The sequence below is a fragment of the Anomaloglossus baeobatrachus genome, chromosome 4 (genome assembly GCF_048569485.1).
Source record: "Anomaloglossus baeobatrachus isolate aAnoBae1 chromosome 4, aAnoBae1.hap1, whole genome shotgun sequence".
Taxonomy (NCBI): domain Eukaryota; kingdom Metazoa; phylum Chordata; class Amphibia; order Anura; family Aromobatidae; genus Anomaloglossus; species Anomaloglossus baeobatrachus.
In genome coordinates, this window is record NC_134356.1 from 216,803,802 (window position 1) to 216,822,484 (window position 18,683).

At 43.6% G+C, this 18,683-nt stretch overlaps 1 protein-coding gene across 1 annotated transcript in view; it reads right to left on the reverse strand.

Annotated features, from left to right (window-relative positions):
- The window catches only part of CDHR2 (cadherin related family member 2), a 195,614-nt gene that overhangs the window by 67,690 nt on the left and 109,241 nt on the right, over positions 1-18,683 (reverse strand). Inside the window, exons 15-18 of the mRNA XM_075344655.1 lie at positions 18,193-18,254; positions 5,062-5,305; positions 4,741-4,980; positions 1,611-1,680 (exon numbers count right to left, since the gene is read on the reverse strand). Of these exons, the coding sequence (XP_075200770.1) occupies positions 1,611-1,680; positions 4,741-4,980; positions 5,062-5,305; positions 18,193-18,254 (616 nt within the window). The remainder of the gene's footprint in view (positions 1-1,610; positions 1,681-4,740; positions 4,981-5,061; positions 5,306-18,192; positions 18,255-18,683) is intronic.

The following is an 18,683-nucleotide window of genomic DNA, read 5'->3' on the forward strand; positions in this document are numbered from 1 at the left end:
AGAAAGTAGAAGACTTTGCTACAGTGCCTTGCAAAAGTATTCGGCCCCTTTGAATTTTTCATCCTTTTCCCACATTTCAGGCTTCAAACAAAGATAAAAAATTTAAATTTTATGGTGAAGAATCAACAAGTGGGACACAATTGTGAAGTTGAATGAAATTTATTGCTTAGTTTAAACAGCTGGAGCTGAGTGAGGTTGGATGGAGATCGTTTGTGAACAGCAGTTTTCAGCTCTTTCCACAGATTCTCGATTGGATTCAGGTCTGGACTTTGACTTGGCCATTCTAACAGCTGGATACGTTTATATGTGAACCATTCCATTGTATATTTTGCTTTATGTTTTGGATCATTGTCTTGTTGGAAGACTAATCTCCGTTGGAGTCTCAGGTCTTTTGCAGACTCCTACAGGTTTTCTTCAAGAATGGTCCTGTATTTGGCTCCATCCATCTTCCCATCAATTTTAACCATCTTCCCTGTCCCTGCTGAAGAAAAGCAGGCCCAAACCATGATGCTGCCACCACCATGTTTGACAGTGGGGATGGTGTGTTCAGGGTGATGAGCTGTGTTGCTTTCTAGCCAAACATATCATTTGGCATTGTGCCTAAAAATTTCATTTTTTTTCTTCATCTGACCAGAGCACCTTCTTCCACATGTTTGGTGGCTTGTGGCAAACTTTAAATGACACTTTTTATGGATATCTTTGAGACAAGGCTTTCTTCTTGCCACTCTTCCATAAAGGCCAGATTTGTGCAGTGTACGACTGATTGTTGTCCTATGGACAGACTCTCCCACCTCAGCTGTAGATCTCTGCAGTTTATCCAGAGTGATCATGGGCCTCTTGGCTGCATCTCTGATCAGTCTTCTCCTTGTTTGAGATGAAATTTTTGAGGGACGGCTGGGTCTTGGTAGATTTGCAGTGGTGTGATACTCCTTCCATTTCAATATGATCGCTTGCACAGTACTTTTTGGGATGTTTAAAGTTTTGAAAATCTGTTTTGTAACCAAATCCAGCTTTAAACTTCTCCACAACAATATCACGGACCTGCCTGTTGTGTTCCTTGGTATTCATGATGCCCACTGTGCTTTAAACAGGACACTGAGACTATCACAGAGCAGGTGCATTTATACGGAGACTTGATTACACACAGGTGGCTTATATTTATCATCATCAGTCATTTAGGACAACATTGGATCATTCAGAGATCCTCAATGAACTTCTGGAGTGAGTTTGCTGCACTGAAAGTAAAGGGGCCGAATAATATTGCACGCCCCACTTTTCAGTTTATTACTTTTTACAAAAGTTTAAAATAAGCATATATTTAATTCAACTGCACAATTGTGTCCCACTTGTTGTTGATTCTTCACCATAACATTAACATTTTTATCTTTATGTTTGAAGCCTAAAATGTGGGAAAAGGTTGAAAAATTCAAGGGGGCAGAATACTTTCGCAAGGCACTGTATATGGTTCCTGTGCTTATGCTATGTCTACTGGTGTCCTATAATACTTTTAAACAACTCCATACAATTACAATTCATTCTAGAAACTTTATAGCTATTATTCACATAATATTGTTGTAGATATTTAAATTGTTTACAAGACATTTTCTTACCTGGTGTGCTCTCATTTACAGAAAAATTGTATTGAGCTAGAGAAAAAATTGGTCCATTGTCATTAAGATCCTGAAAAATAATGAAATACCCCCATATATTACAAAGTGTAATTCACTGCACATCAGACATATAATTTTTAGACGTGAAACTGTTATTAAATTCATGATGCCTGAATCTTAAGCAGCATGAATCAGACTAAACAATTTCAGAGAAATATAGTTTAAAATGTCAGCTGGGGACTATAAGGAGAGACCAGACTATTCCAATGATGTCCCTGGCCCTTGGGACCTTTGATTGCAACACTAGGGCTGGCAATGGAGAAACAAAAGTCTCAGTCACAGTGGACCCCATGCCGCTGATGACATGGGCCAACAGATATGCATGTGATCACACTACGGTACTTTGTATGATCAAGTGAGTTAAAGGGTTAATAGGAATCTCTGATGCACTGTCAGCCATTCTGTGTATTTACTTTTATAATCTATGTCAGAGTGTCTGTACAAAGGAGCATTTTCATGGTAGGAGGGAAAACTCTTTAAGTGGATAATACTTTCAAACTAAGTACAACAGCCTCATCAGGTCACTTTATAATGTATCTGACGCACCCACGGGATCTTGGGGGTTACTCGTCACCGGGCCAGTGTAGGTTTGGGATGTCACGGCGGCCTGGCCCGGTTTTGTGACCCCGGCGGTGTGAATAAAGATGGGGATAGGGATGATGGGAGTAGTTATTCGTGACGCCATCTGTGGTATGCGGCCAGTTATTAAATGCCGCTGCGAGAAGTCTCTCTTCTGAGGCAGATGGTATGATGCAGCAGAGTTGGTGCAGCTCTCCACAGGCAGAGCTGTGCCCCAGGAATGTTGGGAGTAGTAGTCGCCTATGGCGTAGGGGCACGACTTTGTAGGTGCCGGTAGTGATGGGACGACACAGAGGTTGCAGTCAAAGTTCTTTTACTCACTGAAGTATCACCGCCTTTGGGGAGCCGAGCTCCGCTGTCATGGGCTCCAGACAGTCCCGGATAATTTGGAGGTCAAAGCCTGTGTTGCTTTCTGTGTGTCCTTTCTTGTGGTGCTCCCTCCACCTCAGCTACTGGGCAGTGGAACAGGTCCCTGAGATTCCCCCTCCTTTCCTGAGAACCCGGGTTGATCGCTCAGCTCCAGACCACAGGCCCCGTGCTAAGCTTCCGTTCCTTGCTGTTGCCTGGACCGCAGTCCTGACTCTCTCTCCTGCCTGCTGGGTGCAGGCTGACTGACTATCTGTGTTGTTGCTCCTACTTCCCCAAGTGGAGGCCACGCCCACCGGGTTGCTGCACCAGTGGACCGGAGGCCCCATGTCTCTGGACAGCCATCCCAGCTGCTACTCTAGCTCAGTCCCAGTGGGAGAGCTCCCTAAACTGAGTGTTGTATGTACAGTTAGGTCCAGAAATATTTGGACAGTGACACAATTTTCGCGAGTTGGGCTCTGCATGCCAGGTCAAAAGTAATTGGACAAATAAACCAAACCCAAACAAAATATTTTTTTTTTCAATATTTTGTTGCGAATCCTTTGGAGGCAATCACTGCCTTAAGTCTGGAACCCATGGACATCACCAAACACTGGGTTTCCTCTTTCTTAATGCTTTGCCAGGCCTTTACAGCCGCAGCCTTCAGGTCTTGCTTGTTTGTGGGTCTTTCCGTCTTAAGTCTGGATTTGAGCAAGTGAAATGCATGCTCAATTGGGTTAAGATCTGGTGATTGACTTGGCCATTGCAGAATGTTCCACTTTTTTGCACTCATGAACTCCTGGGTAGCTTTGGCTGTATGCTTGGGGTCATTGTCCATTTGTACTATGAAGCGCCGTCCGATCAACTTTGTGGCATTTGGCTGAATCTGGGCTGAAAGTAAATCCCGGTACACTTCAGAATTCATCCTGCTACTCTTGTCTGCTGTTTTGTCATCAATAAACACAAGTGACCCAGTGCCATTGAAAGCCATGCATGCCCATGCCATCACGTTGCCTCCACCATGTTTTACAGAGGATGTGGTGTGCCTTGGATCATGTGCCATTCCCTTTCTTCTCCAAACTTTTTTCTTCCCATCATTCTGGTACAGGTTGATCTTTGTCTCATCTGTCCATAGAATATTTTTCCAGAACTGAGCTGGCTTCATGAGGTGTTTTTCAGCAAATTGAACTCTGGCCTGTCTATTTTTGGAATTGATGAATGGTTTGCATCTAGATGTGAACCCTTTGTATTTACTTTCATGGAGTCTTCTCTTTACTGTTGACTTAGAGACAGATACACCTACTTCACTGAGAGTGTTCTGGACTTCAGTTGATGTTGTGAACGGGTTCTTCTTCACCAAAGAAAGTATGCGGCGATCATCCACCACTGTTGTCATCCGTGGACGCCCAGGCCTTTTTGAGTTCCCAAGCTCACCAGTCAATTCCTTTTTTCTCAGAATGTACCCGACTGTTGATTTTGCTACTCCAAGCATGTCTGCTATCTCTCTGATGGATTTTTTCTTTTTTTTCAGCTTCAGGATGTTCTGCTTCACCTCAATTGAGAGTTCCTTAGACCGCATGTTGTTTGGTCACAGCAACAGCTTCCAAATGCAAAACCACACACCTGTAATCAACCCCAGACCTTTTAACTACTTCATTGATTACAGGTTAACGAGGGAGACGCCTTCAGAGTTAATTGCAGCCCTTAGAGTCCCTTGTCCAATTACTTTTGGTCCCTTTAAAAAGAGGAGGCTATGCATTACAGAGCTATGATTCCTAAACCCTTTCTCCGATTTGGATGTGAAAACTCTCATATTGCACTGGGAGTGTGCACTTTCAGCCCATATTATATATATAATTGTATTTCTGAACATGTTTTTGTAAACAGCTAAAATAACAAAACTTGTGTCACTGTCCAAATATTTCTGGACCTAACTGTATTGTTTTGTAAACTGGTGACTGACCCCCTCCTTACCCGAGATGAATACTGCACCTCGGCTGAGGCGCAGTACCCTATGGTGCATGAAGCCGCAGGGGCGCCATATATCCACCTTGTATTTTAAATTTAGCGACTGCACCCTGTTAATATACATGCATGAAGATTGATCATTACATTCTATACATTTCATAAAACAGAAAAAAGTTACCTCGACATTGATGGTCACGCTGACATTACTGGATAAGGAAGGAACTCCCAGGTCATACAATTTCACAGGCAGTATAATGCGTCCATTCTGTGATATATCAATAGCTTCTCGATCTAAAGGACCAATACTTGTGATAAGCCCTGTGGTGACATTAATGCTAAAATTCCCACTGAATTCACTGGGTAGGATCTCATACTCTATTACGCTGTTATTATTTCCAGGTTCATCGTTATCAAATGCCTAGGAAGAACATAACTTGTATGTTAATGCAGATAACAGACATTGCTTCTACGTTTGATAAGTGTTTATCTCCTTTATTACCTCAAGCTGGATCTTGACATCGTCTGTGTTCTCATTTACAAAAATATTATATACTCCTATAGCGGTTGGAACACAGTCATTTATATCTAATAATTCAATCTCAAGAAGAGTGGTGCCAGTGGCATTCATTCCATCCTGTGCTCTTAGGGTGGCATAATAGAAAGCAATGCGCTCTCGATCCAGAAGATCCCCATTCACCACGGAGATTGTACCATTAGATTTGTTTACCTCAAACAAGTTCAATCTGGAAAGAAATAGATCAAAATTGTGAATGAGCTTAAGGATTTAAGAGTAACTTTAATAATCTGCATTACTCTTGCTCCTTCTAGCATTAAAAGTATTTTCTGTGATGAAAATGTAACCAAAAACAGGGAATGGTTAAAAAAAATTACAAAATTCACCTTTTAAATTGCTATTAGCAAGAAATGTCTACATCCACATATTCAATGTGCACACATTGTCTAATTCGGTAGTCCGGCAATGACTTCACCTGCGGTGAGTTCAAGGAGTTCACCGCAGGTCTTTGTATTTTTCTCATGGCCGCTGCAGCCTATCACTGTTCACAGTGGTGATGTAGGCATTTAAAGCATTGGACTGTCTGCAGTGGTCATGTGAAGGATGTATGGCATTTGATGACCACAGGAAGTAAGAAAAGACCAGTGATGAAGGATTTAAAGGGAACCTGTCAGGTCAATATGCACCCAGAACCACAAGCAGTTTAGGGTGCACATTGCTAATCCCTGCATAACTGTCCCTGTATACACTAGCATAGATAAAGAGATCTTAGAAAAATTATTTCTAAAGATCTTTTATCTTATGCTAATGAGCACAGGGACTAGTCCCAAGTGCATTATATTCCCCAATTAGCCGCCCTCTTAGCATGTTATCACGCCCACAGGGGTGTACTAACATGCTATTCAATGCAGTAGACCTCTCTGAAGTCAGGACACGTACACCCGGCTTCATACTGTGCATGACCAGAAGTGCCCGACATTCAGAAGTGGGGTCACAGTGAACACAGGTACGTGCGGCACCGCTAGTGACGCTGCATTGAATAGCATGTTAGTATGCCCCTGTGGGTGTGTTAACATGCTAAGGCTATTTGCATCGGAAACGGAATCCTGCACACATGCAGTACAGTTCATTTATTTACAGTGGAAGCGCAACACCATGCGGATTGTGTGCTACATACACTACCGCATGTGTCCACGTGGTGTCGCGCTTCTACTGTAAGGCCCTGTGTGCACTGGAAAACGGAATTTTCTTAAGAAAATTCCGCAGGGCCTGAAAGATTACCGCACCCGCGGTAAAAACCACAGCAACCCGCACCCGAAAACCGCATGCGGTTTGCCGTGGTTTGCTGCGGTTTTACCGCGGTATTGTTCGTGGTATTGCCGCGGTTTTGCCGCGTGCGGGTTGGTACATGTGTTTTAATGCATTCAATGCAATAAAGCACATTGAAAAGAAAAAAAAAAGTTCCTTCTGAGATAGATAGTAGATAGATAGATAGAGGGATAGATAGATAGATAGATAGATAGATAGATAGATAGATAGATAGATAGATAGATAGATAGATAGAGGACAGATTACTGCATTTCTCCCGAGGGAAATGACCTGTGGTTAACTCTCTGCTGTCTCGTTGCGAGGCTGCATTCTGTAGTGTCAGTCGCGGCTGGATGCAAGCATCGTAGGACGTGGATTACGTCGGAGCTGTGTGTTTTGGAGGGGTTCATAAAGGGGTGAAACAGGGGCTTTTTATGTTTTATTTAAAATAAAGGATTTTTCGGTGTGTGTGTTTTTTCACTTTACTTACGGGTTGATCATGTCAGCTGTCTCATAGACGCTGCCATGATCAAGCCTGGACTTAAATGGCAGCGATCCGCTGCCATTTAACTCGTTATTACCTGGATTGCCACCGCATCACGGCATCTGGAAGAGACGGGGACACTCCGGGACTGCCGCATAATGGATGCGACAGTCCCGGGGCAGCTGCGGGCTGATATTCTCGGCTGCGGGAGGGGGGGCATTAACCCTGGCCCTCGCCCTCCCCAGCCTGAGAATACCGGGCCGCCGCTGTGTGTTTACCTCGGCTGGAAGGTAAAAATACGGCGGAGCCCACATGTTTTTTTTACTATATGTCCGTTTGATTTGTATGTGTGTGTACTCTATATGTCTGTGTGTGAGTGTGATGTGTGTGTGTTCTATGTCTGTGTGTGTGATGTGTGTGTGTGTGTCTGCTACGCTTCCTCTTCCTGTCATAATGACATCACTTCCCTGCAAACTGCAGGGCAGCGATGAACATTATGTCCCGAAACCGCAAAATACCGGAGGGGATAACGCAGGAAAACGCAATGAACCGCACAGAATTTGCTGCCTGCGTTATTCCCTGCGGGATTTCACAATTACATTGCAGTCAATGGAGTGAAATGCAGCAGCGACGTGCGGAAAAGAAGTGACATGCAATTGTTTTTGCTGCGGGAATCCCGTAGCAAAACATGCATCTGTCAAAATCCGCATAGTGCGCACAGCATTTTTTTCCCCATAGGATTTGCTGGTGAATCACTGCAGAGATGTTATGAACATAACATGCAGCGAAACATGCAGCAAAACCGCAGGAAATCCGCGGCAAAAACCGGTAAGTGCGCACAGGGCCTTAATATGTGAACTGCACTGCATGTGTGCTGGATTCCGTTTCCGTCAAAACAACGCAAATGTGAAATCGGCCTAAGAGGGGGGCTAGTCAAGGGATATAATGCCCTTGGGACTAGTCCCCTCATTCATTAGTGTAGCGCTCCTGAACCCCTCAGGGCACTACTAGGTACTGCATCATGACCTAGATGCAGGGCCTACCCCCAGGGACCTGGAAGCCCAGTGGCAGTACCAACAAAACACATAACATCCCCAGTTTCCCATTCCCCATTAGGGATGACTGACTAGTCTGGAACCCAATGGATGGCAACCTAGAGGTGGAGCCAGTCCAGTCCACTACAAAGCAAACCGGTGGAAGGGGACAAACAGACACACAGTCAGAGAGAGTCCCATAGTGACAGTTGAAGGGGACGAACGTGTCTCCAGATGGGGTCGTGTAACAGTAACCCAGGTGGCAAAGGTAGGGGTTGCCAGGGACGGTACAGCCAGGTATCTCTGGAACCAGAGCACCGATGGGGCACAGGACCCTAGGTCAGGCGACAGCTTCACGCAACTTGACTAATACCTGCACAGTGAGGGGACCTTCACGGACCTCACTGACCCAAAGAATCCAGGGGCACCAGCAGTAAAGATTGAGCCAGGGACCGGAATACAATTCCGACCCTACAGGGTTTGCACTGTCCGCCGTACGGACAAGAGACTGCCAAAAGACAGTAAGAGACCCACAAATGCTCCAGGCTACGGGTCCCACAAACACGACAGTGGTGCCGGGGAAAGAGACTACCAGGTCACCACATCGGCACTGGGATAAAAGGGACCAGGAGCCTGAACCAGCCGTCCTCGAGGCCACAGTTCCATCTTACAGTGAGTAAACAGAAGTTGCACTGCATCCCCACTGTGTGGTCTCCCTTCTTTCGGTGACGGACCCCGCCATTCATTCCCTGGGGCCCAGCCCTACTTGTGGAGCGCCTACAATCCCGGCTGCCACCACCATCAGCCCCAGAGGTAATAGACTGTGCAACGGCTGTTCCATCACCATAACCGCAACCCGCAAGTGGCATCACAATACAAACTCTTTTACTCCCCTGTATATACTTCCCTTTTAAAATGCAACCCCAGGGTCACGGAACCAGGCATCAGCCATTATACCACCGTAACACAGCATCCCCGCACATATACGGCTCGGGATCGAGTACCCCATAGCCCTGGGTGACACATTGGCATACAATAAAATATCTTTAGAAATACTTTTTCTAAAGATCTCTTTATCTATGCTAGTGTATACAGGGACAGTTAGGCAGGGATTAGCAATACGCACACAGAACTGCTCGTGGTTCTGGGTGCATATTGCACCTGACAGGTTCCCTTTAAGAGATGAATATAAGGTTTCTTTTTACAAATCTGGGAAACCCAAAGAGAGGGGAGTTAACAAAAATACACTGTGCGCATAATTATTAGACAATTTGTATTTTTGATTACTAATATTATTATTGAACAATTACAGTGCTGTTGGTTAGTCCAAAAGGTTAATAAAACTGAAATGTCTTTATTTAAAAAACTAAAAGTGAGGTTTTGTCTCAAAGAGAATGTCTATGTGTGCAGAACAATTGTGCAACTATCAGTGTGCAGAATTATTATGCCACTAAATGAAAATTTTCCCATCTCAAATATTTATTTTTATCTGTTAAAGTGAAAATAATAACTAAACAACTCGAAATGAACAAAAAAACAATGACATTCAAAAAAAAAATATCTATGACCAATATAAACACCATTCTTTAAATAACAAATATATGTAGGGATGAGCTACAGGGTTAGTAATGGGGGTGGTCTCAGATCCCTCACTATTACTAACCTCAGGCTTAATGACAGCTGTGATTTTTTTGCCACATCAAAGTTGTCATTAACATACTTATATTATCCCAATTGCCACCGCATCATGGCAACCAGAATTGTCGCATCTAATGGAGGTGACAATTCCAGGATGGCTGCAAGCTGCTATTTTTAGGTTGAGGGGCCAATAGCCATGAGCCTCCCTAGCCTGAGAATACCATGTCTCAGCTGTTTGTTTTATCTTGGCTGGGTATCAAAATATAGGTGGGACCGCAAGCCGTTTTTTTTTTTAAATTATTTATATAAATAATTTTAAAAAAGCAACATGGGATACTTTGTATTTTGATACACAGCCACGATAACGCACATAGGTGGGGGTGCAGCCTGTAGCTGTCTGCTTTATCTTCATTGGGTATCAATATACATAGGACCCTGTGCTATTTTTTCCAATTATTTATTTATTTTCATACTCAACAACCAATCACAGATACCAGCAGTCTGACTGCAAACAATCACAGACGCTGTCAAAGCTGGTGGTCAGGGGAAGCAGTGAATATGCATGAAAGCTAATGAGCGGACCCAGTAGTAATATGACAGCCACGCCAGAGATTCGGTAAGTATAATTCTCCTGCTTTGCAGCCCCCTAGCCCTTACTATGACCATTTTACAGCACACATGTTTGGGTTCCCATAGACTTATATGGGGTTCTTTGCTCAGGGTCAAGTTCGGCTGCTGATCCCGATTTTTTTTTTGTGGTCTGTGCTGCTTCAGCGAATCCAAATATCCACAGGTTCACTCTTCACTAGTCAAAAGCTTTACATCATTAGAGTCTGTAAGTTTCTTATTTTGTTGATGATCAACTTTTTGTGCCGCACCAATCACTGCCTTTAATACACTGTTCAGAGAGGTGACTGTTTTCCTTGACGCAAATTTCCCATTTAAGATGGGTCCACATATTCTAAATAGGGTTTCGGTCAGGAGAGGAAGGTGCCATTTCATTATTCTTTCATCTTAAAACCCTTTACTGGCTGGCCAAAGACTGGAGACTTTGATACATGTAATGGAGCTGTCACACTGTACAAAGGGCTGGTAGAAGTAGAACAGCGTATTCCCACCAGGTGGCAGCAGAGTAGTGAAGGAGAGTCAAAGTAACACTGTAACAGAAAGGAGGCTGAAGTATAGAAGAGTAACTTCAGCAGGCAGTTCACAGGCCAACCACCAAGGGGCAATAGAGTAGTCAAGCAGTCAGGGTCTAGCCAGGAAGTCAAGTCAGTAAAGAGGGAGGATCAAAATCAGTTCAGAATACAGAACCGAGGTCGGATGTCGGGAGATCGGGTATGCAGAGGGGAACACAAATGGCTAAGGTCACAGAAGACAAGACCGGAGGGTGAGGAGATAAAAACACAGGAAGGAGGATGAACCAGGATGGGTAAAAAAATAACAGGAGAGCAAAGTCAGGGACTAGGACAGATGGACAAACGGGGGAGGGTACAGGTCAGGACACAGTAACTAGGAGTCTGATCAAACAGGAAATCTCACCAGAGCCAGTCACAGGCTGCAGAGCAAAATTATAACCAGCACTGGAATGCTGGTACAGCGCCCAGATATAGTGTCTCCTGAAACCAGAACAAGGATGATGGGAGTTAACCCCTAACATGACCAGGCCAGGTCTGGGAAACTCTGGAGTGGGGAATACCGGTCCTGGATCATGACAGGAGCATTGTCCTGCATACAAATCATGATTTTCTTATAAGATGCAGTTTTTATCCTGTATTACTGCTTGAACAAAGTGTTTTCTAAAAAAAAGTCAGTAAGTTTGGGAGTTCATTGTGAGTCCATCTTCAACCTGAAAAGAGTCAACCAATTGCAATAAAACATACGTTGTTTACATTATTCACTATGAACAGTGTAATATCCAATATACAGGCTGCACTACCAGAATCCCAAGTAAACTAATAGGAGAACATATTAGAGATGTTATCAATTTTAATAATTCCCTCATTTCAGCTGCATCTCCAAATGTTATCCTACAACACATAATAGATTAAACCATTTAAAAAACCTGTACGAGGCAGTGATTGGATTAAAAAAGGGTTCTTAGTAAGGAAACATTCTGGAAACTGGACTTTGAGACCAGATACCCTGACAGGTGAAAATAACAGTCAGATTGAAATGATATTTGTTAATACTTTGTTCTATCTTAAGTAACTAAGCATGTATTTGTAGTTTACACTTCTGCTATAGGAAGTTTTTAATTTTTTTACTTAAAACATCAGATTGCCTTATCATATGATGTTCATAGTATTATGTAATTGGCATGTATCTCCTTTTCTATCTCCCTCCGGCTTTTTTTTTTATTATTATGTTGTCGTGCATTCTCTCTAATCCTACAATACCCTATGAATTAGTAGTATGCACCCTAATAAATAGTATGTCCAACCTCTGCATTTGGGGAAGTACTGTTATTTAAAACGCCCCAATCACCAGGGTCTTCCTATGTAACCTAAAGCCGGTGCTATACTGGCACTATCAGGTTGATTTTATACATACCTTTAGTTGTCAGCTAGGATATATAGGTTTTGAAACACAAGAAAGTAAAGTTTGTAAAATGAACAGCTTGTTGAGTGACAGCAGCTGAGGATCACATAATAGCTGGTTTGGGTATTCATAGTTATCCCTTCCCTCTGTTACTTATGATAATTCAATTTAGTTTGTGACTAACAGGACCTGTGCTGATGTCATGCCCATGTGACCAGAAGGGGCGGGGCCTCAGCCAACAGAAAAATGTTGCTTCCTGGTATCAGCTATGTTGGCTTAGGCCCCACCCCTTCTGGTCACATGGGTATGACATCAGCACAGGTCCTGTCACAAACTAAAACAATTGTATAATAGAATTAGCATAAGTAACAGGGTGAGGGGATAACTATGAATACCCCCCCAGCTATTAGCTGATTATCAGCTGCTGTATTCAACCTATGTGATGCTCCCCCTTCTATATGATGGACAGATAATTGAATATACTCTTTAACTTAGTATTAAAAAGATGTGTAAAAGAACACACATGGAGTGTACATATTCATAAAATTATCAACATTTTATTAAGTGTAATAGAAAAAGACAAAAGTTAAAAATATATCATCATAAATGCATGGTATGAATGGAAGGCTCCAAAAAAGAAGTGTCCCCATGTGTTAATGACAGCACAAAAAAGGTCAATATAGATGTTCAAATAAGGTATATGAACCTGTATGCGTTAAAATGCACATCTATATTTATCACTATATGCTAATGTGTCGCCCGGGGACCAGGGGTACTCAGATCCGGGCCACGGGGTCACTTCTGTGGGTATCACGGTGGAGTGACCCGGTCTGTGATCCCAGGCTCCACAGTAAAAAGGGGATTAGGTAAGGGAGATTGTCCGTGACGCCACCCACGGTTGTGGTGATTTTGGTGACACCACCGCTGCTCTGGACGGGGATCCCGGAAGCGGTGACAGGGAGCAGCTTTGATGTTAGTTCTCCCCTCCGTGGGTAGGGGGTTGGTTGTCCCGAGGCCCGGTGATGGGGTAGGGATGGATGGCAGGCGGGTTACGGGGCCTGGAGAGGTGCAGGGTCGCAGGGGCAGCGCTGTGCCGCACGGCACGGTGGTACTCACTCAGCCCAATGATACACACAGAGTCTCTGCTGAAACAAACGGCTGGATGGACGGGTCGCACAGGCGGCTGCGGTGTTTTTCCCCTGACCCCAGGTTGGTAGTGTAAGTCCTTTCCTGCACCTTCCGTACGCTCCTCCTGCGCTCCGGTTTCCAGCTGGCTCCCCGATTCAGTACCGGTGGGCCACCGCCCAGCCCCGGCTACCTACGGTTCCACCAACTGTCTGCCCGGCTCCCTGCAGACGGCCACTACCGTCTGCCTCACTCTCTACACGGGGGCCCTAGGCTCCAACCTAGGCCCCAGTCTGCGTCTGCCTCTCTGCAGACCTCCTCTCTCCTTCTCCGCCTGGACTTGACTGGGCTTGTTTCCTGCCTCAGGCCAGCTAAACTCCTGGGTGGGTGTCTCCATCTCCTGACTCCGCCCACCTGGTGTGTCTGTCTGAGCCCGAGGAAAGGAATCAAGTTTCACTGGGGATGTCTGCTGTGAACTGCTGGGGGTGGGTGTGTGTGTGTGTTGTTACCTGTGGCCCCTGGCTTGTCCAGGACGCCACATTACAATGTTTTAGATCCAATTATGGGAAAGCAAGCCTGCAACAAGTGCTCAATATTTATAGGAGAAACATCTCTATTAGAAATTATATAGTTCACTTACACATGGTGAGGATATGCCTGAATTGCTGTCATCAAGGACAGAGGAGGACACACGGGTGCTAGTTTGTGACTAGAAGGACCTGTGCTGATGTCATGCCCATGTGACCAGAAGGGGCGGTGCCTCAGCCAACAGAAAAATGTTGCTTCCTGGTATCAGCTATTTTGGCTGAGGCCCCGCCCCTTCTGGTCACATGGGTATGACATCAGCACAGGTCCTGTCACAAACTAAAACGATTGTATAATAGAATTAGCATAAGTAACAGGGGGAGGGGATAACTATGAATACCCCCCAGCTATTAGCTGACCCTCAGCTGCTGTCACTCAACGAGCTGTTCATTTTAAAAACTTTACTTTCTTGCATTTCAAAATCAATACATCCGAGCTGACCACTACAGGTATGTATAGAATCAGCCTGATAGTGACAGTACAGAACTGGCTTTAGGTTACATATGAAAATCCTGGTGATTCGCGTGCTTTAAAAAGCAGCTTACTTAAAATGTCATAAATATGAACATAATATGGATTGAAAAAAGTATCTTTGTTTTTTAACACATATTTTGTGTAGTTTGAGTGCCGAAATATGTATCCCCAGTTTTTGTGGGAATAAATAGTTGAATAGTGAATAGCTGAATAGTGTTAGGAGAGGCACCACATATTTTTGACTCAAGAAGTAGAAATGCTACAATCCTGAAGTCAAAATCTGTTCCCAAAAAAGGATAATTTTTAGACCGTTTTTTATTGTTTTAGTAAAGTAAAAAAATGTCATACTGCAATGTGCTATCAAGCAGGCTTTTGGTGTTTGCATCAGTTACCATCCGTTTTGCCTTATCCATAAAGGTTGAGGTAATTTGGACATTAGTAAGGATGTGTTTCATAGTTTCATAATTTCATAGTTTTTAAGGTTGAAGGGAGACTCTAAGTTTATCTAGTTCAACCCGTAGCCTAACATGTTGATCCAGAGGAAGGCAAAAAAAAACCAATGTGTCAAATAAGCTCCAATGGGGAAAAAAATTCCTTCCTGACTCCACATACGGCAATCAGACTAGTTCCCTGGATCAATACCCTGTCATAAAATCTAATATACATAACTGGTAATATTATATTTTTCAAGAAGAGCGTCCAGGCTCTGCTTCAATGTTAGTAGTGAATCACTATTTACAACATCATGCGGCAGAGAGTTCCATAGTCTCACTGTTCGTACAGTAAAGAATCCTCGTCTGTGATTATGATTAAACCTTCTTTCCTCAAGACGTAGCGGATGCCCCGTGTTCCAGTCGTAGGCCTATGTGTAGAGAGATCTTTGGAACGCAGCAACTGAGGTGAGAAGCGCGATCAGCTGAGCTGTCACTGAGGTTACCCGCTGTCACTGGATCCAGTAACAGCGGGTAACCTCAGTGACAGCTCAGCTGATCGCGCGGCTGTCTTCATTTGCCGCGTGGAGCTGTCGGGAGCGGCGGTGTCTTCTGCAGCTCCTGTCACCTCCATGCAGCAGAGCTGGATGCGACGCTGGACCATCCTGGATGACGCCGGACATGGAGGGCTTTTTCGGGCTGATTAAATTGTTGAACCAGGGTATATGTGTGTGTTTTTTATTTCTAATAAATGATTTTTTCTGGTGTGTGTGTTTATTTACTGTAATTTACAGATTAATCATGAAAGGAATCTCGGGGAGACGCCTGACATGATTAATCTAGGCTTTAGTGGCAGCTATGGGCTGCCATTAACTCCTTATTACCCCGATTTGCCAAAGCACCAGGGCAAATCGGGAAGAGCCGGGTACAGCCCCAGAACTGTCGCATCTAATGTATGCGGCTATTCTGGGCGGCTGCTGACTGATATTGTTAGGGTGGGGGGCTCCCCATAACGTGGAGCTCCCCATCCTGAGAATACCAGCCTTCAGCCGTATGGCTTTATCTGGCTGGCATTAAAATTGGGGGGGACCGCACGCCGTTTTTTTTTAATTATTTATTTATTTATTTTACTGCACAGTATAGACACGCCCACCGGCTGCTGTGATTGGGTGCAGTGAGGCACCTGTCACTCAGTGTGGGGGCGTGTCTCACTGCAACCAATCATAGGCGCCGGTGGGCGGGGAGAGCAGGGAATAGGAGATTGGTTAATGAGCGGCCGGCTTTTTCAAAATAGTAAAAGCCGCCGCAGCAGTGTGAATGCCGTGCAGCGCCGCGCCGGTGATCGGGGAACGGTAAGTATGAGAGAGGGGGGGAAACTGACCGACAGACTGTGAGAGAGGGACAGAGAGACCGACAGAGAGACCGACCGACGGACTCAGGGAGATTGACTGACATACACAGAAATAGAAAGAATAGCCGACATCACTAGAAATAAAAACACCAAACGGACACGGACTATAGGTAGATGCATACGTGTTTACTAACGTGTGTGCACATACCCATAGACTTTCATTGTGTCCACGTGTGCGTGCTCCGTGCAGATAACGGACATGCATCCGTGCAAAACGCAAACACATACGGATCACGGACACGCACACACGGACATAATGAAATAACGCACGTGTGACCACAATCATAGATTAACATTGGTGCACGTTTGGCCGTGTCTCCGGTATATACGGAAACGGACCAAACACGCACGTGTATCACGGACGTGTGAAGGGGGCCTAAGATAGTTTTGTATCATCTGCAAATAGTGATATTTTACTCTGTAAACCATCCACCAGATCATTAATAAATATATTAAATAGTAGGGGGCCCAATACAGACCCCTGTGGCACCCCACTAGTAACCCTGGCCCAATCTGAGTATACGCCATTAATAACCACTCTTTGTTTTCTACCACTAAGCCAGCTACCTACCCATCTACACACATTTTCCCCGAGCCCAAGCTTTCTCATTTTACTTAGCAGTCTTTTATGTGGGACAGTGTCAAATGCTTTACCGAAGTCGAGATAAATGACATCCAATGATTCTCCTCGGTCCATGTGAGAGCTTACATCCTCATAGAAGCTGATCAGGTTAGTTTGACAGGAGCGATCCTTCATAAATCCATGTTGATATGGAGTTAAACAATTATTAACATTGAGACATTCCATAATAGTATCCCTTAAAAACCCTTCAAACATTTTACCCACAACAGATGTTAAGCTTACCGGCCTATAGTTTCCAGGTTCCCTTTTACACCCTTTTTTGAATATTGGTACCACATTTGCTAGCCACCAATCCAGTGGAACAGACCCAGTTTCTATAGAGTCTTTAAATATAAGGAATAGAGGCCTGTCTATCACACTACTTAACTCCCTTAATACCCAAGGGTGAATGCCATCAGGGCCTGGTGATTTGTCAATTTTAATATTACTAAGTCGGTTCTGCACTTCTTCCTGGGTTAGGCAGGTCATACTTAATGAAGCGTTTACATGATCACTCTGCATTTCCCGTGGCATATGCTTTTCCTGTGTGAACACAGTTGAGAAAAAAGTATTTAAAACATTTGCTTTTCCCACATCGCTTTCTATGATTTTACCCTCATTATTCTTTAAAGGGCCAACACCATCAATTTTAATCTTTTTTCTGTTTATATAATTAAAGAATAGTTTGGGATTTGTTTTGCTTTCCTTAGCAATGAGTCTCTCAGTTTCTACTTTTGCTAAATGTATTTGTTTTTTACACATTTTATTTTTTTCTCTATATATTTTTAATGCTTCTTCGCTGCCTTCTTGTTTTAGCTTTTTAAATGCCTTTTTCTTATTATTCATTGCCCCTTTTACATCCTTATTTAGCCACATTGGTTTTCTCCTGTTCCTAGCCCTTTTATTTCCGTATGGTATGGCTCGCTCGCAGTGGGTGTTTAATACCGATTTAAAAATTTCCCACTTATTTTCTGTGCTCCCATTTTTGAGGACATTGTCCCAATCAATTTGGCGAAGGTCTTCTCTAAGCTGATCAAACTTTGCTTTCCTGAAATTCAGCGTTTTTGTAACCCCCCTCCAAGGCACCTTACTGAAGGACAAGTGGAATTGTATTATATTGTGGTCACTAAAGATATAATTTAATAGAGTACTATGAAATCTCCAAAGCAGGCTTTACAGCATTATGGTTTATGGCGAATTTTGGAGGAGGATTCAGTTTACTAGGTGCCTACAGAAAGCATTATAAGGAAGCCCACTAGTCTTCCCCGAGGTCACTTGACCCTTCTTTTCTTTCATGTGCTATGTGTACCATTTTAGTGGCCATTTTAGTTAATATGTCCCATAAAATTGACAGTTATTTAGACTTGCAAACTTTGAAAAATTGTACTGAACTCAATTTTTGCTAAATCAATTTGCTCATCTTTATTCCTTTTACAAATGTTTCTATACATTTATATACTTACATGGAATCTGGCAATAAAGAGTAAGTAATCAATCCAAAAATTCCAGAATCAGGGTCAGTTGCCTGTAAAATAAAAGCATATAGGTAATCATACAGTATAGTCTGTGGTAATCTTTTATAGAATAAATATGGATTATTTCAAAAGTCTATTATGGTTTTCACAAATAAAATCATTCACAAGATATACAATTTTTCAATATACTTACTGAATCAATTTTTGTGGTTTAGCAACCATAATCACGTATGATCCCTCAGGTGATGAGCGCTTTACAGTTGTAGTATGTGTGCATCAGAACTCTCCAGTTTAATGTGACACGCAGCTGCAGTATGTGTATGACAGCTCTTCAATGAAATGCACCATGCAGCTACATGTATCAGAGCCAGGATTGCCATCACGGCATTACAGCCATGACTCGTGTAGGGGGCCCGGTGTAATTACTTAACTGTGTTAAGCCCCGGACCCCTTCTTCACCGGGCCCCAGGCACAGCCAC